Source organism: Jaculus jaculus, chromosome 1 (assembly GCF_020740685.1).
Source record: "Jaculus jaculus isolate mJacJac1 chromosome 1, mJacJac1.mat.Y.cur, whole genome shotgun sequence".
Taxonomy (NCBI): domain Eukaryota; kingdom Metazoa; phylum Chordata; class Mammalia; order Rodentia; family Dipodidae; genus Jaculus; species Jaculus jaculus.
This window is the reverse complement of record NC_059102.1, coordinates 164515719-164536846: the sequence shown is the minus strand read 5'-3', so window position 1 is coordinate 164536846 and position 21128 is coordinate 164515719. Positions and strand designations below refer to the sequence as shown.

At 56.1% G+C, this 21128-nt stretch overlaps 2 protein-coding genes across 9 annotated transcripts in view; one reads left to right on the top strand and one right to left on the bottom strand.

Moving 5' to 3' along the window:
- Mark2 (microtubule affinity regulating kinase 2) overlaps positions 1–11751 on the top strand; it is a 97373-nt gene extending 85622 nt beyond the window's left edge. For 3 of the 8 annotated variants that reach the window (XM_004656582.2, XM_045151392.1, XM_045151397.1), the window contains 11 exons: positions 1263–1382; positions 1484–1583; positions 1665–1777; positions 3403–3535; positions 3762–3940; positions 4173–4270; positions 5065–5226; positions 5812–6069; positions 7057–7083; positions 9029–9073; positions 9731–11751. In XM_004656582.2, coding sequence (XP_004656639.1) covers positions 1263–1382; positions 1484–1583; positions 1665–1777; positions 3403–3535; positions 3762–3940; positions 4173–4270; positions 5065–5226; positions 5812–6069; positions 7057–7083; positions 9029–9073; positions 9731–10091 — 1596 coding nt within the window. In that variant the 3' untranslated portion in view covers positions 10092–11751. The remainder of the gene's footprint in view (positions 1–1262; positions 1383–1483; positions 1584–1664; positions 1778–3402; positions 3536–3761; positions 3941–4172; positions 4271–5064; positions 5227–5811; positions 6070–7056; positions 7084–9028; positions 9074–9730) is intronic. The other 5 variants (XM_045151394.1, XM_045151390.1, XM_045151395.1 and 2 more) reach the window with 5 other exon arrangements.
- Positions 11752–11926: 175 nt separating this feature from the next.
- On the bottom strand, positions 11927–18230 carry Rcor2 (REST corepressor 2). The gene is made up of 12 exons (XM_012948380.2): positions 17578–18230; positions 16860–16916; positions 16485–16565; positions 16229–16281; positions 15980–16141; positions 15744–15868; positions 15587–15656; positions 15288–15503; positions 14664–14741; positions 13267–13324; positions 12899–13128; positions 11927–12816 (listed from the first exon to the last, which is right to left on the bottom strand). Exons 1-12 carry the CDS (start codon positions 17702–17704, stop codon positions 12502–12504), a joined length of 1572 nt encoding a protein of 523 aa, XP_012803834.1. The 5' UTR covers positions 17705–18230; the 3' UTR covers positions 11927–12501.
- Positions 18231–21128: the final 2898 nt, after the last annotated feature.

The following is a 21128-nucleotide window of genomic DNA, read 5'->3' as shown; positions in this document are numbered from 1 at the left end:
GATTCCTGTCTACTTGGTTTTTATTTTTGGTTTTTGGTTTTTGGAGGTATGGTTTCACTATGTAGTCTCAGGCTGGCCTTGAGCTCATGGAGATCCTCCTACCTCTACCTCCTGAGTGCTGGGATTAAAGGTGTGCACCACCACACCCAGCATTCTATCTACTTTTTACAAGTAACTTTTTTTTCTTCCCCCAAGGTAAGGTCTTGCTCTAGCCCAGGCTGACTGGAATTAGTCTCGAGCTGGTCTAGTTCACGGTAATCCTTCTACCTCAGCCTCCCAAATGCTGGCATTAAAGTCATATGGTGGCACACGGCTTCAATCCCAGCACTCGGGAGGCAGAGGTAGGAGGATCACCATGAGTTTGAGGCTACCCTGAGACTACATAGTGAATTCCAGGTCAGCCTGGGCTATATATTACTTGGGAGAGAGATAGAGGCAGACAGAAAGAAAGTGAGTGTGGCACACCAGGGCCTCATGTCATTCCAAATGAACTCCAGATACATGTTCTACCTTGTGCTTCTGGCTTTAAATGGGTACTAGGGAATAAAACTCAGGCCATCAGGCTTCCAAGCTTTATCTCTGAGCCATCTCTCTAACCCTTTGCCTTATTTAATTAATTAATTAATTAATTTTTTTATTTTTTTGGTTTTTTGAAGTAGGGTCTCACTTCAGCCCAGGCTGACCTGGAATTCACTATGGAACCTCAGGGTGGCCTCGAACTCACGGCAATCCTACCTCTGCCTTCTGAGTCCTGGAATTAAAGGCATACGCCACCACGCCGGGCTATATTTTTATTTATTTATTTGAGAGAGAATGTCAGAAAAAGTGAGTGTGACCGTACCAGGGCCTCCTTCTACTGCAAATGAACTCAGCACACGCATCACTTTGCACATCTGGCTCTACATGGGTTCTGGGGAATCAAATCCCGGCCTTCAGGCTTTGCCTTCAACTGAAACAAGTGCCTTCAACTGCTGAGCCATCTCTCCAGCCCCTTTGCTGCTGCCTTTTTTTTTTTTTTTTTTTTGGTTTTCTAAGGTATGGTCGCTCTAGTCCAGGCTGACCTGGAATTCATTTGATAGTCTCAGAGTGGCCTTGAACTCAAGGTGATCTTCCTACCTCTGCCTGCCAAGTGCTAGGATTAAAGGCATGCGCTACCACACCTGGCCCTCTACCTTCTTTTAATGATGCCTGCATATCAGTTTCTTGGATATAAGGCTTCTTCTTGCCTTGGCCTTATTTGACTTCAATTTTTCTAACTACAGGAGCTTCGGGAGCGGGTACTGAGGGGAAAATACCGTATTCCGTTCTACATGTCCACTGACTGTGAAAACCTACTTAAGAAATTTCTCATTCTTAATCCCAGCAAGAGAGGCACTTTAGAGGTAAGGAGCCTGGCTGGGTCCTGCCTAGCTGAAAGTCCTGGGTTCCCATGGGAACTTTTACCTGAGTTTCCTTTTCCTTTGTCCTTCCCTGTGCTCCCCAGCAAATTATGAAAGATCGATGGATGAATGTGGGGCACGAAGACGATGAACTGAAGCCTTATGTGGAGCCACTCCCAGACTACAAGGACCCCAGGCGGACAGGTGGGGGCTGTGCTAGTTGGGAGCTGGATCCTGCTCAGGAGTGGAGACCAGCCTTAACTGTGTCCTCTCCTCTCCCTCCAGAGTTGATGGTGTCCATGGGTTATACACGGGAAGAGATCCAGGACTCACTGGTGGGTCAGAGGTACAACGAGGTGATGGCCACATATCTGCTTCTGGGCTACAAGAGCTCTGAGGTGCCTGCTTACTTTCTTTTCTTAAATATTTTTATTTGAGAGAAAGAGGCAGGGGTGGGAGGAATGGGTACTCCAGGGCACTCAGCCACTGCAAACAAACTCCAGGTACATGTGCCATCTTGTGCATCTGGCTTACATGGGTTCTGTGCCGGCCTGCAGCATGAGAGTCAAAACAGACCCCAAAGGAGGGAGGGGGAATGGATCTGAGACAAGAACACAAGGAATGGAGCCAAGACAAGTTCTGATCAAGGCTCAGGTTTATTCAGGCAGACACAGGCTTATATACAGAAGATAAAACTTTCTTGACAGTGCCTACGTGCCTAAGGTCAGCTTCACTAGGGCCATATGGAAATGCCTTTGTATCTGGAGCCTGCTTCACCTAGACCGTAAGATAAGGCCTTTGTGTTAAGAGATTAAAGACCACTTGCAGCTTCCAAAGTCAGAGCAGCTGCAGCTCCTGACAGGTCCTGGGGAATTGGACCTGGGTCCTTTGGCTTTGCAGCACCTTAACTGCTAAACCATCCCTTCAGCCCAGATGCATGCTTTCTGTCCCCACTCCATGGCCTAGCCATATTTGGTGTGGGTAGCATCTGCTAAGGATAGAAGCCTATGTCCCTAGTATACATGTCCTCTGCTTAACTACTATTAAGCCATGGCCATGGTGTCTAGGGCTTTTTTTATTCTCCTCCTATGTGAATGAGTAAGAAAGGTGGGGGCCTAGGCTGTGCTCTGTAGGGGTGAGTTGACCTATCTCACTTTGTTTATAGAATGGACTGAAGTCATTGGTCTTGGTCCAGATATTCTTGGTTTCTCTGTGTCTAGAACAAACTGTCTCTAGTGGGGGCAGACATGCGTGCATGCCAATATTGAGGAAGCTTCAGTCTGTGGGTTGCTTTGTCCTGGTGCTTGCTTTTGGGGGTTTGGGTGTCTCCCTATGTGTGTAGGTCTGTGATTGTTCTTCTGTTAGTTTGGGTTGGTTTCATCATCTGTGAGAGCGCAGTCACTCAGCGTCACACCCTGCCCTCTTCTGGTGGTGGTATGGGATCCCTACCGGTTCTCACCTGAGCCTGTGTGAGAATGTCTTTGTAGGGCTGGAGGGATCACTTAGCAGTTGAGGTGTTTGCCTGCAAAGCCAAAGGACCCAGGTTCGATTCCCTAGGACCCACATAAGCCAGATGTACAGGTGATGCATGCATCTGGAGTTTGTTTGTAGGGCTAGAGGCCGAAGTGTGCCCATTCTGTCTCTATCTGCTTCTTTCTGTCTCTTTCAAGAAAATAATTAATTAATTTAATTAAAGTTTAAAAAAAGAATGTCTTTGCAGCATTTGATTTTGGCTCAGATTGCTTGTGGTGGGCTGAGTCTCTGAGTCTGAATATGTGTATTCTAGTGAGTATTTGGGTATGTGTATTCTCTGAGGATAGGTGACTTTCTGGGGCATGACTTTGGGAGTTTTGTCCTGTTTCAGATATATGTGCTTGAGAGGGCATATGCCCTTTATAGGGTAGGGTCTCATGTGAGCCTGAAATATGTATATGTCAGAGCAAGGCAAGAGTTATAAGTGTGTCCATCAGAGAGATCTCAGAACTCCCTTTCTCCATTGATGCTGTATTTTCTGTTCTTACAGCTGGAAGGTGACACCATTACCTTGAAAGCCCGGCCTTCAGCTGATCTGAGCAACAGCAGTGCCCCATCCCCATCTCACAAGGTACAGCGCAGTGTCTCTGCCAACCCCAAGCAGCGGCGCTCCAGCGACCAAGGTATATGCTTCTGGGAGTTACAGGGAGGGACCACTTCTCTCCAGAGCCATCACAGTTTCTGGGAGATTTGGATGTTAGTCAAGTTTCAGTGCTAGCTTACCCACTTCATAATAGCACCCCTAACTTTGCTGCACTTGTGAAATGGGGTTTGATGGTAGGACAGTGGCACGTGCGCCAGGTCTACAGTGCACTCCCAGCCTTACCCGTCCCAACCCTGGCCCCACAGCCGTTCCTGCCATTCCCACCTCTAATTCCTACTCCAAGAAGACTCAGTGTAACAATGCAGAAAATAAGCGGCCTGAGGAGGAACGGGAGACAGGGCGGAAAGCCAGCAGCACCGCCAAAGTGCCTGCCAGCCCCCTGCCTGGCCTGGAAAGGAAGAAAACCACCCCTACCCCATCCACGGTGAGCTGCAAGCTATCCTCCTACCCTCAGCTCCAGCCTCCCTCCTACCTTCTGCTCTTGGGGTGGCGGGGAGAGGAGAGGGGCGTTTGGCCTCTGCTGCACTTGTGCTCTGTAGAAAGCCAGCCCTGACCTACAGAGAAGCAGCAGTCCTGTTTCTAGCCAGCCACTCTGCCTGTGGGAACGGGAGTGCCAGGAAGCCAGTGAGACAGCTCTCACCCTCCATTCCCCACAGAACAGCGTCCTCTCCACCAGCACAAACCGAAGCAGGAACTCCCCACTTTTAGAGAGGTCCAGCCTTGGCCAGGCCTCCATCCAGAACGGTAAAGACAGGTGAGTACCATAGGCCACTTGCCACACTCAGAGGGAGACACCTCTCATGACTGGCAGTGATGTCTGTCATTAGCACCGTCTTCTGCCCCACCAGAGCACTGCCCCTGTTCCTTGAAGTCCTGTCCTGGCTCTGTTCAGTCTGGCTGTCCACCTTCCTCTCCGTGCTCCATGCCATCCCTCCTCCTGTCCTCTGCTCCTCACCATTTGCCAAGGGTAGGACAACTCAGCAACCTTCTTGTTTCTTGACTACAGCCAGGTCTAGAGCCCTTCTGTAGGTGCTTAAGTGTTTGGGGTCCCAGCTCAGAATAGACCCAAGGAATATCCATTAAGAGGCTCCCCTGTGAGGGGCTCAATCTGTGGCTATGGAAGCAGAGCTCTTCACCTTGACTGCAGCCCTGCTTGGTGTGTGGTGTGTTACACTCTTGGTTCCACCTCTTCTGAGCTTAATGAAAGTTTTCTGTCAGCAACATCCTGTGTTTTCTATAGAAGAAACATCCTTGTTCTTAAACTTCCTAGGAGACCAGTGTGACCCAGAGGCAGCGGAATCCTGTCAGCTTTCCCTTACTTTGGGTTTTCTCTTCCCATACTCTGGCCTACCTAGCTGCTTCCTTGCTCTGCCTGCCACTTCCCATAACTCCTCCTCAGCTCTGGCAGGCTTATAGCTGCTCCATGAGCCTGGGCCTGACCTGCATCATGCTGAGGCTTCCAGCCTGGCCACCTGCCTTTGCTTTCTAACTTAGGCTTCTACCTCACCCACCCTTAACCCTGGCCTCTTCGCTGCTTTTGTCTCCTAGCCTAACCATGCCAGGGTCTCGGGCCTCCACGGCTTCTGCTTCTGCCGCAGTCTCTGCGGCCCGGCCCCGCCAGCACCAGAAATCCATGTCGGCCTCTGTGCACCCCAACAAGACCTCTGGGTTGCCCCCCACGGAGAGTAACTGTGAGGTGCCACGGCCCAGGCAAGTGTGCTGGGGTAGTTGGAGCACCTGCTGCCCTCGGCCTGCCCCACCCCCTGCCCTGCAGTCTCTTCCCACCTGGGGGGGTTGCCTGCTTCAGTCTTACCATCCTAACCACAAGAAATGGCTCTGTCCCCTGCCACCAGGAAGTGGAGGGCACAAAAAAATAGTAGTAATGCCCATCTTTTCCTCCCATTCTCTCAGAACAGGTACGCAGGAAGCTGTCCTGAAGCTCCAAAGGGAAGGCTTTTTGTTCTGAACCTTCCTGGCTTTCCTTAGGGATATTCAGTCCTTGAGGGTTGGTTCCCAGTGTCCCCTAGCCCAGGACCAGTGCTCTCCAGCCTGTACTGCTCTTACACATGAACCCTTCCTTGTCTCCTACTTCCTCCCTGGACCATGTCCTCTGCCTCCACAAGACTCCTCACTGCTGTCCTCAGTGGTCACTCCCTCCCTTCTGTGTCCTCTGTGATGGCTGCCTCTGCCCTAGCATCTCCCTCTCCTGTCCCCACCACAGGGTGTTGCAGGTGCTCAGTGCTGATGGACTCTCTGCACCTGACATGGACCTTTGCCCCACCTCTTTTCCCACAGCACAGCCCCTCAGCGTGTTCCTGTCGCCTCCCCCTCCGCCCACAACATCAGCAGCAGTGGTGGAGCCCCAGACCGAACCAATTTCCCCCGAGGTGTGTCCAGTCGAAGTACCTTCCATGCTGGGCAACTCCGACAGGTGCGGGACCAGCAGAATTTGCCCTATGGTGTGACTCCAGCCTCTCCCTCTGGCCACAGCCAGGGCCGGCGAGGGGCCTCTGGCAGCATTTTCAGCAAGTTCACCTCCAAGTTTGTCCGCAGGTGAGCAGGGAGCTTAATGTGGCAAGAGAGACTGAGCCTTCTTGCTTGCCTGGAAAATAGGGATGGGGGTACCAGGACTGAGATTTGGGTATGGGATTAGAAGAGGTCTCAGGAAGACGAAGAAACTGGGTTATTGTCAACACTTTATGTGCCCAGACCTGTCCTCTTAGGCCTCTCCCCAGCTCCTCACAGGCACCCCTCATTCCTGGCCCCAAACAGATGGGTGATGCCGCCTCCTCTCTAGGGGAGTGTGAACTCAGATGCTAAAATAAAAGCCCCCCCTTCTCTCCTGGGTTCCCATGGAAACTTATATTTGGTGACGCAGTTGCAAAGTCATGAGGCATAAGCCAGGCTAGGCTGACAAGGGAATTTTTTCCTGGTCTCTTGTCTTGCCCTCCTTGACCTCCTTCCCCCACAGTTGGTCATGGCTGGCTACGTCCACGTTCTTCCTCCAGGAGTTCCCAGGGTGAGCCCATTAGTGAAATAACTGGTGAGGTCCTGCAGTGGCCTTCCATACAGCTCCATGTGCTCCGGTGCCTTCCTGGCTCGGACCCAGGTGGGGAATCTCTTCATGAGGTTTCTCACCCCCCCACACACACTCACATAGAGGAATGGCTTGGGGTACATCCAGCCATGTGTCCTCCTGGGATGCTTTCTGTCCCCATTTCTCTTCTGCCCATCTTAAGTTACAGCTTAGGAAATGTCAGGGCTTTTCCAGAGCAGGCCCACCTGCGTGCCCTTCCTGCTTATCCCTCCAGTCAGCTGAAGTCACTGCCCATCCCAAGCAGTGAGATGCAGGTGTGAAGCTGAGGAGAAGGGGAGCAGACCTGAAGTGAGGACTAGTCTCGCTGAGCGGCTCTTCTAAAACTGGGGAGATCCTTGAACCTGGAAAGTCCACTCCCACCTGCTTATCCACATACCGTCTTGTTGGTTTTGTTTCTGTTTTATTTCTTTTTTTATTTTGTCTTTTTTTGTTTGTTTTTTTAGAAATCTGTCTTTCAGGTTTGCCAGAAGGTAGGCGTTGAGCCCGCTGTGTGTGTGTTTGTGTGTCTATCTGTCCTCTGTCTGTATCCTGTCTCTATCACTAACTCCCTCTTCTGGCTCTTGCTCCCTGTCCACTGCTGATTTAGTCTGTGTTACCCTCCTCTCTGCTATCTTAAAGGGATGAAGACTTCTCTGGTTGGTCCTTGGCCCCAAGCCAACATTTGTGCCCCCCTTTGTATTAGCTGGGCTTTGAACACATGGGCCCTGAGAGGCCACTTTGGGTCCCTCAGAGCAAATAGCTCTGAAAGTTAAGGGGCCTTCCTTGGGCCATAGGCACATGTCCTCAAGAAAGAACAGACTTTCTCAGGGACTCTCCCTTTAAGATTGTCTCCTCACACCCACCTGGGTTTGGGGCACAACATCAGGCTCTTCCTCTAGCTCTTTCCTCTGTTGTGTGCATGCGCTACAAGGAGGATCCATGGGGTTAAGGTGCATCTGGGATGGTGTCTCGTTGGGGGCCTCCTGGGCTTGCTAAACTTCTGGGCTGTGTGACCTCTTTCTTTTGGCCTATGGCATGACAGGACTTGGGAGGTACTACAGGGACTTCAGGGTCCCCAGGCTAAAGTCTGACTCCTTCAGGCCTCATGGATGAGGCACAGCACCCCCTTCTGGCAGGTGCTGCAGAATCAACCCACCCTGGCACAGCATCCAGCCTTGAACAGGCATCTGGATGGTTGATCCGCTGCTCTCCCCTGAGCTGTTTCCTCCGGATGTAGCCTGTGTTTGCCAAAAAGCCAATAGCTCGGTATTCTCAGGCAGGGCCATTTTCTGCCCTTGGTGGAACAATGGGAGAGAGCTGTGTACCCCCACTCAGGCATCTCCCTTCCTAGGGCAGAGCCTGGCTTGTTCAGCCTTAACTGTGTCCTCTGCAGACCTGAGTAGGCCAAATACCAAGCTGCAGACTGAGGGACAGGTTGGAAGCACCAAGTTGCCTGGCAGGCTCATTGGTGCCCCAGCTGAGGGAAAGATGGCCAGATGGGATCTTGAGGCTTCCTCACCCATCCCAGCTCACTGCATGGCTGGCAGGGCCTGCCCTTCAGGGGCCTGAAGAGAGAGCCCTTTCCCTTGCACCGCCAGGCCCTGCTCGCAGTGCACTTGTTGGCATCCACGTGTCTATGTCTTCCTGTTCCTTTTACATGTGTTGCTACTGCTGCTCTCTCCCTTCTCGCATACCTTTCCCCCTCTCCTTCCCTCCCCCTCCCTCCCCTCCCACCCTTCTGCAGTCCCCAGTTTCCCAGCTCCAGGCACCCATCTTCCAGGCAGGAGCTGGAGAAGCCGCTCAGCAGGGCCAGACCTCTTCCCCACCTTCTAAGGGCTGTTCTCAACCCATGTCTGTACCACCAGCTGGCTTGGCCTTACCTACTGGGCCACAGGCACTCAGCCCCTGGCATTTGCCATGCAGCTTCAGGCCTTGACAGCCTCCTTAGAGGCTTTCACACGCCCCAGCCACTCTTCCCAGACAGAGCCATGTGGTGCCTGCCTCCAGGAGGATTTCATTCTGAGACCCTGGTTGTTAGCACAAAAGACCTGTACCCATCCCCCACCCCAGTAGAGAATGTGAGCCTGGCTGTGGGCTGGGAGAGGAACTTCTGATGCTGGGATGTGTGCAGAATGCATGTGCCTATATAGGCACACCCGCCTCCCCCAGCACAGAGGCTCACTCCCAACACAGATCTCTGGGATGTGGGGAGGGACAGCCCCCTGCTGGGGCTCCTTGTCAGAAAGGGCAGTCAAGCTGCCAGTGTTAGGTTCTGCAAAGCCATGTTGGCCTGCAGGTGACTGGCAAGTGACTTTTGGGCTTGGGTCTTGCCCACCCACTGGTGGCATGACTCCAGACTCATCCTTACCTGGGTCTGCAGAGGTGGAAGGAGCGAGAGATCCCAGCACTAAACTCTCCCTCGCTCTGTTTTTTGAGGAACCTGAATGAACCTGAAAGCAAAGACCGAGTGGAGACACTCAGGTGAGAGGGCCGGAGCCAGCACTGGCCCTGCCCAGGCCACCGGGCTTGCCACAGCCTCCTGTTCCTCTGTTTGTTCTGCCACTGACTCTTTCTCCGGTGGCTCTGCCTTGAACCCCTCTTGTATCTTCCCTTTCCTCAGAGAACTTCCTTTTCCCACACCCACCTGAAGCTCCCTCCTGACTGTCCTCCGTGACCTCAGGGTCCATCTGCCAGGGTGGCTCGTGGGGTGCTTCACTCCTCCCACCTGACATCTACCTCTGGGCCCTTCTGGAATCAGAGTGTTTGAGGCTGCAACAGTCCTTACCCCTAACCACCTTGCCTCTGTGACTTGGCTTTATGGAGGGAGACACTGCTCAGTGCTGCTGAGTGTACTTGTGTCCTATCTGACCCCTACCCCCAGAAAAAAAGAACCAGTAACAGCATGGTCTGTCACCCACCTCTCCTCATTCCTCCATCCCAAGAGATGAGCCCAAGGCCTGCCTGCTCCCTTGCCCGTGCTGTCCCCTCGAGCTAGGGTCTAACTGCTCCCTCTTCCAGCTGTTGCTGTGTTCCCCTCCTGCTGTCCTCTCTGGCCTCAGGGTGTGTCTGCCAGGGTGGCTCCCCCATGGGTGGGGTACCTCAGCCCCCACCTAACACACACCTCTGCCCTCTCTGCAGACCTCACATGGTAAGCAGTGGAGTCAATGACAAAGAAAAGGAAGAATTTCGGGAGGCCAAGCCGCGCTCACTGCGTTTCACGTGGAGTATGAAGACCACAAGTTCCATGGAGCCCAATGAGATGATGCGGGAGATCCGCAAGGTGCTGGACGCAAACAGCTGCCAGAGTGAGCTGCACGAGAGATACATGCTGCTATGCATGCACGGGACACCAGGCCATGAGAACTTTGTGCAGTGGGAGATGGAGGTGTGCAAACTGCCCCGGCTGTCTCTCAATGGTGTTCGGTTTAAGCGGATATCAGGCACCTCCATGGCCTTCAAAAACATTGCCTCCAAAATAGCCAATGAGCTGAAGCTTTAACAGGCTGCCAGGAGGGGGGCAGCAGAGACCAGCCAGTGGACTTGCTGCTGGGCCAACCCTGCATTCCCCCTGGGAAAACTGCAGGGTGGATTGGTGTGTCTCCCCTGCTGGCACTTGTCCTCTCCCAAGCCCTTCTCAGTTTTTTTCTTCCATGTTTGTGGGAGATGGGAAATGTTTTTCCCCCCCCTCACATTCACCCTTGCCCCAAGTTCCCCTTTCCCTCTCCCCCTACAGGAGGCAAAGGAAGGGGAGGGGTGGGGGGGTGTCAGGGCTCCCCTCGGTACTGCGGTTGCACAGAGTATTTCGCCTAAACCAAGAAATTTTTTATTACCAAAAAGAAAAAAAGAAAAAAAAAATCCCAGCGGCCACCTTTCCTCCCTGCCCCATTGGGACAGTCGAGACTGGATCTGTGGGGTTCCTGGGAGGGTGGCTCAGGGCTGGAACACTCTCAGGCAAGAGTGGTGGAGTTCCCTGGCAGGCCCTCCGCCAGGCCCTCTTTGGGCTCCCCCCCCTTCTCCTCCAAGTGACCCACCAGAGGTGGCCTTCCCCTGCCCTCAGGTCCTGGGTGCTGGGGCTGGGTGGGGATGCTGCACAGCCCTGGCAAGAGGGGACAGTTGTGGGGCCTGGCTCCCTCCACACTGTGTCCTCCACCTCTCCTTTCCCAGAGCTGGGCATTTCCTTCCACGCTGCTGTGGGGACGTTTGTCCCTCTCCTCAAAAGTCTGTGCCATCTTCTCCGGCGAAGGCGGGGCTGAGCCCAGGGCTGGGAGAGGGGAGGGGACTGCCAGCCACTGGGCTCTCAGCCCCCAGGGAGCCGCTTGGGAACAGGGACTCAGGCTTCTCCCTTCTGGAAGAGCCTTTGTCTGAAAGCACAGCCTCTCACCATCCCCTTCCTGCTGCTTCCCCTTCATTGGCATTAGTCTGGGCACCACTCTCATCTCTCAGCCTTGCCTTTTCTTCCTGACACTGTCGCCCCTCCTCTCAGGAGACTGCTCAGGGCCTCCATGGCCACCTGGCTGAAGGCTGGATTGGGCGGCAGGGCTGGGAGCCTCTGCCCTACCAGGGGTGGGGGACACATGGGTGAAGTGACTCCCCGCTTTGCTAACCTAACCTCCACGGCCAGTGTGTGAGTGGGTGGCTATGGGCGCTTGGCTGGTGGCGGCCACTGCATCCCTTAATTTATTTCTCTGCTGTTTCAGTTCTTGAGAAATTGGGGAAGTCCTACAGAGGCTGCCCCTGCCCTCACCTGAGTTGTACATTTTTTTTTTGTGATGGGTTTTATTTTTATTATTATTATTTTTGGTTTTTTTTTTTTTTTTGATTTATGACTCCAACCCTGTTCTTCACCCCGGCTTCCAAGCCAGGCTCAGCCACTTGTCGAGCCCTTGAGTTCCACAAAGGGGCCTCGCCAACCTCAGCCCTCCAGCCCTGTCCTCCACTGGCTTAGACCAAGGGCTCCTCCTCCCTTTCCCCTCCTACCCTAAGGAACAGCCCGGGTGCTCCAAGGGGGCCGGGAGGGCGTGGCTTGGCTCCCAAAGGGGTGAGAGCCAGGGGCACCCAGGCAAGGTAGCCCCTCCCTGCCTAGCCCCCCTTCTCTCCCACCCTGCACTTAGTTTCTCCTCTGGATCAAACACGTAATAAAGAGAATGTTTGGAATCTGAGCTGCCTCCTCCTGTTTCTTCTCCCAGCTGGGCAGGGACCCAGTACCCCTGGGCAAGATGTGGCCTAGCCTGCCTTGCAGGAGAGAATTGATTCTTGTCTTGGGACCTGGGGAAGCCAGTGCTGTGTGGCAGGCTCCCTCCCGCCCTCAGCAAGACATGAAACCCAAAGACTCAGTAGGCTCAGGAGGTTGCATTTATTTTTAAAAAATGTTGAAAAATAAACCCATGTCTGTGTAAATTCCCAGTCCCCCATTCTCCAAGCTGCTTTTGGGGGGGTAGGCACACCTTCTCAGCATTCTTCCCACCAGGCCTCTTTGCCATTTCCCCAACCCCCTCCCCACAGCACCCTACTTATTGCTAAAATGAGGGAAAGGTGAGTGAGGCCAGCCAGCCATGTACCACCCCAACTGCCCTTCTCCCACCCCTACACTAAGGTCACTACCCCTACACACAAAGGGTAGACCCAAAGGCCAAGGACCCCCACAGGTAGGGGAAGAGGCAGCCATCCAGTTCTAGCCAGGAAGCAGAGTCCCCACAAGCCCTGAGCCTCAGTCCCTGGCTAGAGGTTGACAGGCTCAGCTGCCAGGAACACATGCAGAACCCACAGGTCCAGGCTCTGCCAACTGGCAACTCTAGGTCTTTGAAAGACCTGGCAAGAGCCCTAGTCCCTTCTGTCCTGCCTGGGTGACGCCAAAGAGAGATGTCCAGCAATCGGATTCCAGAGAGTCTGGATGGTAGAGGGCCCAGGACTCAGAGTGAAGGTGCTGGAGGCTCCAGGGGGGCTCCTATTAGGGTGGGTGGGGGCTGAGAGCCAGGGCGGGCACTGTGACGGGAGGCAGCCAGGGCAGGGCGGATGAGAGGTGGTGGGGGCTGGTTAGGGGCCAGCCTGGGCTGCAGGAAGCGGCCCTGCTGCAGGGGAGGTGGCTGGCGCAGCAAAGTGGGAGCTGTAGGGAGAGGTGGCCTCAGCAGTGGCGGCGGCTGGGACAGGGAGGTGGGCGGTGGAGGTGGGGGTGGCACAGGGGGCACCGATCGCTGGGCAGATGTTGAGACAGATGTAATCTGGACCTGAAGGAGAGAAGAGGGTAAGGGCTGCTCTTGCATACCACAGCGCCTTACCTGAGGGATTGGACTGGCTCCCCCTTCTCACCTCATCATCTTCCTCTAGGGCTGGGGCTGGCACAGGAGCCCCTCGCCTGGCCTCCTCCACGGGGCCTGGAGCTGCAGGGGCCCCATCCTGTTCAGCCTCCCACTCCTGTAGCACCTCCTCCAGGTTGAAGCGACGCCGGTAGCTCACAAAGAAGGTCTTCACCTGGGTTAGAGTCTTGTTCCCAATGACTTCTGCAATAGCCCCAAAGTCTTTCCCATATCTACGAATGGCTGCAAGGGTCAAAAGTGCAGCAGAATGTAAATGTCCCTCAGAGCCACCAATTTCCCTGGCCCTTTCCCTCCATCTTCAGCTCCTTGAAGGGTGAGAGATCTCTGGGGTGCTCAGTTCTCTCCCATGGCATAACCTACCTTGTACAGCCAAAAGCTGCTCATCTGTGGTCCAACGGGAATTGAACTTGGTGTTGGCCTGAAGAGCAAAGAATATAAACTTTTACCCTCAAAAAATATGAACACGTGGCTGAAAAGACGGCTTAGCAGTTAAGGTGTTTGCCTGCAAAGCCTAAGGACCCGTGTTTGACTCTCTAGACCCCACATAAGCCAGGTGCACAAGGTGGCACAAGCACAGAAGGTTTGCAAGGTCGCATGTGCACACAGATTGGCACATGCGTCGGGAGTCTGACTGCAGTGACTGGGGGCCCTGTCTTGCCAATTCTCTCTTAACCTTCTTACATTAAAAAAAACGGGTGGGGGAGCTGCTGGAGAGATGGTTTAGTGGCTAAGGCATTTGCCTGCAAAGCCAAAGGGCCTCAGTTTGACTCCCCAGGACCCACATAAGCCAAAATGCACAAGGCAATACATATGTCTAGAGTTCATTTTGCAGTGGCTGGAGGTCCTAGCACACCCATTCTCTTTCTCTCTGCCTCTTTCCCTCTCTCGCTCTCTCAAATAAATAAATAAATAAAAACAAAGCCAGCCTTGCCAGGCATGGTGGCACACGCCTTTAATCGCAGCCCTTGGGAGGCAGAGGTAGGAGGATTGCCATGAGTTCGAGGCCACCCTGAGACTTCATAGTTAATTCCAGGTCAGCCTGGACCAGAGTGAGTCCCTACCTTGTAAAGCCAAAAAAAAGGCCAGCCAGTCAAGTTTTGCCTCAAAAAAGGCAGAGGTGGGTGTGCTGGAGAGATGGCTTAGCAGTTAAAGTATTTGCCTGCAAAGCCAAAGGAGCCGGTTTGATTCCCCAGAACCCATATAAGCCAGATACACTAGGTGGCACATGTGTCTGGAGTTTGTTTGCAGAGGCTGGAAGCCCTGGCAGGCCCATTCTCTCTCTCTTCCTCTCTCAAATAAGTATAAAAAATAGTTTTTAATATTTAATTTAATTTATTTATTTGACAGAGAAAAAGGGAGAAAGCATGAGAGAATGGGTGCACCAGGGCCTCCAGCCACTGCAAATGAAGTCCAGACGCATGTGGGTCCTGGGGAATCAAACCTTGGTCCTTTGGCTTTGCAGGCAAATGCCTCAACCACTAAGCCATACCTCCAGCCCTAAGAAAATATTTTTAAAAAATGAACATGGAGCCGGGCATGGTGGTGCACGTCTTTAATCCCAGCACTGGGGAGGCAGAGGTAGGAACCACCATGAGTTGAGGCCGTAATTCCAGGTCAGCCTGAGCTAGAGCAAGACCCTTCCTCAGAAAAGAAAACAAAACAAAGACGAAGAAGGGAAGCATGGTCCCTTAGGCAGATTCCTTCTCTTGCCTCTAAACAGAACCCTCTCTTGCACCAAGCTTGCAGTGCAGCCTTACCTCAGGGGGGCGGAGTGGGTCGATGCCCCCCTCCAGGGCTTGGCGGAGGCTACTATTGGTCTGCTTCATGCTCTGAACCTGAGAATATAGGCAGAGAGGGAAGGACCTAGAACTCATCTGTATCCTGGGGGGTTCACCCTCCCCACCCAGGCCCTATTTCTCCACAGACACCCTTTGCACTTTCCTCCAGAGCGCTCAGCTATCACTGTCCAGCCCATTCCTCCTCCACAACTTCTATGTCGGAGGGTGCTGGGGTTCTCCTCGTTGGCAGACCTGTTTGTGTTTTGAGACATCTTGCTAGCCCAGGTTGGCCTCTAACTCACTATGTAGCTAAGGATAACCTTGAACTCTTGATCCTCCATGTTTAAGAAGCCCCCCCCCAAAAAAAGAATACCAAGTTGGTTGGGTAATCCTAGCACTCAGGAGACTGAGGTAAGAGGACTGCTATGAGTTCTAGGCCAGCCTGTGACAGAATAAGACCCTGCCTCAAAAAACCAACAACTAAATACCAAGTTGCTGAGTGCCAAATGGTGGGACAGAGCCAGGCTTCAGCTGCCCACAAAACAGCTCCCAGGAGCTGATCAGACCCTCTTCCCATAATCCTCTCTTTCCTTGGACCCCCACCTGGCGCTTAAGGGAGATGAGCTGCGAGTCAAGACCTCGGAGTGTGAGGTTGGCCAGGTCTGGGCTTCCCGACACTGCAGTGAGGCCCTCGGGACTCAGGTACATGCCCTTGGGTGGACGTCGCCGGGTCCGCAAGGGGTGGTGACGGTACTGAGAAACTTGGACCTCCTTCTTCCCAGGACCAGGGCGTGTATTCAGAGGCCGAGATGGCACAGGCTACAGGGAAAGAAGGGGGGACAAAGGGGTAGAGCCCAAGGAGAGGTGAAAGACAGGCAGGTGGAGAAGCTAAGGGACCTCACCTCTCTCTTGGGGTCCCCAGCATCTGGCTCTCCCTCACTCACAGCTCCTCGTCCCTCTTCAATCTCATCACTGCTGACACAGGACCAGGGAAAGATGAGAGAAAAAGCCTGACCAGAAATACTCCTGGCCCCACCCAGCCCTGACCCACACTCCCACCTGTCTTCTTTGTCCTTGCGGCCACCCAGCCTCCGTGCCTGCCTGTCCATCACACTAGTTCGGCTGCGGGTCTTCTTCCAAGAGTAGTAATACTTCACCAGGCTAGGAATGAGCTTGTCTGGTAACTGCAGAGGCAAGGCCAGAGATTGGGGCCAACTCGTGACCCTGGGCCCCAGGTAAACTGGCCAGGATGGAGGGGCTGCAGAGGATTAGGGTGCCAGGGACAGGGCTTTTACCATCTGCTGGATCCGCTGGAAGCACTTGCCATGGAAGCCGAAGGCCTGTTCAAACAGCACCTTGTCCTCTACTGTCCACTCGTCAGGGAAAGGGGTGAAGTTGGCCAGGTCAGCCAGTGACTTCTCCACATCATGTTTATGCCATAGGAGCATGCCCAGTGCCTGACCCAAGACAGGGACAGCTCAGGTTCAACCACTCCAACACTGCATGATGCCCTTCCAGCCCCACTCCTCAGAGCCCCTGCCCACCTGCTCAATGTTGTAGCCATGCTTCTCCTTGGCCATCGCAATATACTTGTCAACTGCAGGAAGGAGAACTAGGGTCATAGAGGGGCACCCTCCCCCCAGGTTCAGTCAACGGCCTCCAACACCCAAGTTGCTCTCAATCTCCTACACTCAAAGCAATCCTCCTGCTGCAGCTGGGACTACAGGCTTTTGGGTCACTTCGGAAAAGAGCTAGAACCCCCCTCCCATTGTTAGAAGGACCGGGGCCAGCCACACTCACGCTTGGCATCTGACACGCAGTGGTTGGGTGACCACACCAGCATCCCCTTCAGCTCCTTGTTGCTATAGCGTGCTGGGCTCTCTGCAAGGCCAAGGGGAAGAAAGGAAGAACTCACATTAACCTGGTGCCGCTCGACCGAACTGGAGGCCACACAGGGTAGCAGAGTGTGGGGAGGTTAGGCCCAGAAGAAAAGAACTATCAGAGACCCAGACAAGAGGAAGGCAGACAAGAAAACTTAAGTGTTATGGGGCCACCCACCCGGCCCACCAGCCAAGTCCCTTGAGCAGGAGCCAGCCAAGGGATCCCCAGGTGAGGCGGCAGGCCAAGCCATCAGCCCTCCCACCCCCTCTTCTCACGGCCTGTCCTGCCACTCACCAGGCTTGCACTCCGGAATTACCGCCTGGTAATTGGTTCCAACGCGGATCATGCTGTCTGTGGAGCCAGGGGGAGTCAGTGAGGACTCCAGAGAGGGAGGGAGGATGTGGCCGGGAGTTCTCCTTCCTGACCACCGGGCGCCCCCACCTTCCAGGAGGCTCACTTTTCCCTGATCTTCCCCTCCAGCTACCTTCAGCCACATAAGGGACAGGGAGGGAGAGCCTGACCGTGCCTAGTCACGACCACGGCAAAGGGAGGATTAAAGGACAGTTTGAGAGCCAGGTCCAAAGCAAAGTGCTTTGTTCTGGCCTGGGGTGGGGGCTTCGAGGGCAGCCCCTAGATCTGGACCACAACCCTACAGGGAACCCGGGGCTCCTCCCCACCACATGAGCCTCACAGCTCAGCATGGATGTGTCTTTCCAGCCCCTGCTCCAGGCAGACCTCAGTCTCCTGCAAGGTGGCAAGGTCTGAAGGATCCAATCTGTGGAAGGGAGGCACCCAGCTCCCTCAGATACTAAGGGCAGGGTGGAGACGGGCATCAAGGGGACCAGCCTCCAGATTCCCAGTGCCGCTATCAAGCATGGGGAGAAATAAGGTAAAGGATCCAATCCGGCAGAGACAGGAGCCATCTATGGTCTGCAACTCTTCTCCCCCTTAGGCGCCCCCCCCCCGCCCTCCCCGGGCCAGCGCGCCTTTAACCCTAGGCCGCCGGGCTCACCGTGGGAGTGCTCCTCCTCGCTGCTGTCATCCTCCGAGTGCGGCTGTCCACCGTTGGGAGCAGTCTTGGCCCGGCTTCGGGACAGGATCCCTGAGCCCGCACTGGGCTTCTCCATCACTGAGGGCATTACCCCACCCGGCTGCCCCGAGGGGCGCAAGAGCCTTTGGAGAGCTACGGTGGTTGCCGCGCTCGCCTCGAGTGTCGTGCCCGGCCCGGCCTGGAGAGGTCGCCACTGAGGCTACAAGAGGCAGGAGGTCAGCGTGGCTAGGGTCCAGCAGGTCGGAAGCCCAGCGGGCAGCCCCAGCTCTCACTGCGACCCCCACGGGCGAGGACGTCAGGAAAAGTTTGTGAAGAAGTGGGGTACGCAAGGGACGAGCGCAGGGTCCGGCGCTGCTGGGGCGCGCTCGTTCTGTGCGCCCCTCGGGGTTAAGGGCTCCTCCAGAGAAGTCGGGGCGCCGTGCCCTCGGGGCGCCCCAGAGGCGCGCCGCCCGCCTGCCCACGCCGTTCAGCCGGCAAGCGCTGCGGAGCAATTTATGCACCCCCCCCTCCGCGGGATCCGTGCCTCACAGCAGCGCCAAGGGATGCCCCAGTCTCCGGGGGAGGACCCCTGACCCAACCCGGACCCCTGCCCGTGACTGCGGACGGCGGAGCCCGGGCTGTGGCGGGACAGCGCGCAAGGCGCTGGAGCAGAGTTGCCGGGAGGCGGGCGGAGCGCAGCCGCGGGCGCCGCCTCGCACCCTCCCCGGCGCGCTCGCTCTCCCCGCCGCGCTCGCGCTGCTGCTCGCTCGCCCGCTCGCCCGCTCTCCGCCGCCGCTCGCTCCTCGCGCACACAATGAAGCTGCTGGCAGGGAAGTAGTGCCGGCTGCGGCCTCAGCACCCCTCCCCCAGCCGATGCCTCCGCCAGCTGAACATCTGGCCCTGGGGTGGGAGGGAGGGCCCGGGGGGCGGGGCCTGGGGGCCAGGGCTAGACCTCCAGGGGGTGGGGTCAAGACCGGGATGAGGTGTGCATCCCTCCGCGGGCCCCCCCGCAAGTCCCTGGGCCCCCAGACTTGGCCCCTGGGGTAGACCCTACTGCCCCCCAGGAGTAGCCGCAGGTCAGCCCCACCCACGCGCACACCGGCCCCATGCACCACTGGGCTCGGGTTACTGTCGCTGCCCCGGGGGCCCAGAGGCCGCCTGCTTGCCTGCCCGCCCGGGTGGAGCCCTGCTTTTCCTTCCATTTCCCTTCCTGCCAAGGAACTCCCGCCCCCTTTCCGCAGGGGGACCCCCCTTCATGCGCCCTTGGGGGCCAAAGCGGATGGGAGGCCGGACTGGCGCGGGATGAATTTCTCCAAGAGCTACTGGGCCAGAGCCTGACTTCTGGTGGATCTGTGGGTCCCCAGGGGTCACCCCAATTCCTCTTAACTGTTGCAGTTTGCACCTCAAAACAGTGGCACCAAAGACTGAGGGATGAGAATGGAAGGTATAGACGAAGGTCTGGGCTAAAAGGGGGGCGGCTCTCCCCATTGGGTCCACTGTCACCCCAGCTGGAAGCAGCATCCCCCTCCCCCCTGGACAAGCACGGGCAGAGTGACAGACAGGGAAGCGGGTTGGGAGGCACAGACGGAGATGGGGGAGGGGGTGGGCAGAGACTTTCAAAGCCAGACCCAGCCACCCTGCCAGGCACACAAAGAGCCAGCGCACTCACCGGCAGCGGCTCGAAGCCTGCGAGCTGCGCCCATGCCCGTCCCCCCTGCCCGGGGCACGTGCTGCAGCGCACACAGGCCGAAGCCCTCGCCCACCGCCCCTCCCACGGGGAGACCGGGACTCCTGGACACGCCTCTACCCGGGCACACCCCGCTGTGTGCCCAGATCGAGCCGAGCCTGCACTCGCGCCCTCCTCTGCCTTCCCTTCCTCGGCCACTCTGTAATCAGATTCCTAAATTTAGAAGCAGCCCAGGGCCCAGCCGGGGATCCCTGCCCCCACCCACAGACTGCGGCTGACCCGCTGGGGTCCTGTGGTCAGGCCATGACCTGGCTGGGGCCGCCTATTCCTGGGGGGCTCCTTGCCTGCGGCCAGCAAAGTCAGGCAGGGCCCCACTCGGATCCTGCGCTGTCGGGCCACATAGGGCCACCCAGACAGCGGCCACGTTGCCCGCCACACCTCCGGCCAGGGCTATGGGGCCTTTTTTCCTCCTCTTAAATCATGGCTTGGGCACCAAGCCTCAGGGTGGGAAGATGCCGGACAAAGTCAAGAGAATGAATGAACCAAAGGCGATCTAAGCTAAGAGGGTCTGTTCCAAGATGCAAAGCATCTTCTAGCCTTCCCTCCTGAGTGGCAAAGAGCCAGCCCTGTCTCCAACACCTCCACCCTTTAGGGAGGTGCTCTCATTTCTATCCCCTTCTGCCTGGCTGGCAACCATTGTGCACACTACCCTCTCATGATGGCGTCTTTCATCTTGCGGCTGGCGCCCATTAGGCAGGGCCTCCATGGGGTCTCCCATCCCCCACTGGCCTCCTTCCATACTCTCAGACCTAGGGTCCCGGGCCAAATGCCCCACCTCGCTACAGGCCTCAGCTTCGTGCTTATTTCTTGCCTACTCCAGGGCTGTGCTGGGTGCCCACGCACATGCCCTAGCAAGGCTCCCCAGCCACTGGCTTCCCTCTGTCCGTCAGCCTCCCACCCTTTCCACACACCAGGACCTAATTTGGTTCTCCCTTCTCTCTGGAGCCAAGCACTGGGGCCAAAGGAAGATCCTACTCTGGAGGTGGGGGCAGGGAGAATTCTTAGAGTAAGGGAATGGTTCTGGGTCCTAGTGTTGTGAGCCTTCTGCCAAGGAGGTGGACACAACAAGGAGGGGCTTTCGAGGAGCCTGGGGGCCACAAGGTCCAGAGGGGTGGGACGCTCAATTCCCAGCGAGCAACCTCCTCCCAAAGGGGCAAAGGCACAGGGGTGGGGGGAGGGGGGAGGCCCCCACCCCTCCCACCTGCTGCAGCCGCCCCCTCCCCAGCTGGCCCCCTCTTTTGTGCGAAGGCACACAAAGGACAAGGGGCCCCGGCCGGTCTGGCCATCTGCTCCCAGCAGCCTGGAGGCTCTTAAAGAGACAGCACCCCCTCCCTGCCGCCCTGGGGCTGTGGGGTGCGACTATACCACAGGACAGAGTCCCAGGACGACCTCAGATACCACTCACCTTTCCCTGGTTCCCCAAGTTCCCAGGTCAGAAATCCACCTCCCCCAGGCCTTTGGGGGACAGAGGTGCCACGTGGCCAGGAACTTGGGGTGTGGGAGGGGAGAGAGGCAGCCGGGGACCAGCCTTTCCTTTCATCCAGCCTGAGGAAGCACAGAAGCAGCAGGCCCAAGAATGGTTACCCTCACCTCCCCGAGGCCACCTGCCAGCTTGCTGAGAGCACAGGTCTCCCGGGAATGCCCTCCCGCCATTTTGACTGATGAGCTTCTACTCCTGCAGTGGGAGAACGACCAGAGCCGGCCACAGCAGCGCCTTGCTTTCATCTCAGGGTTGCAGGCCCCCGCCAAGCAGACACACGACAGGCGGCAGCCCACGATCAGGCAC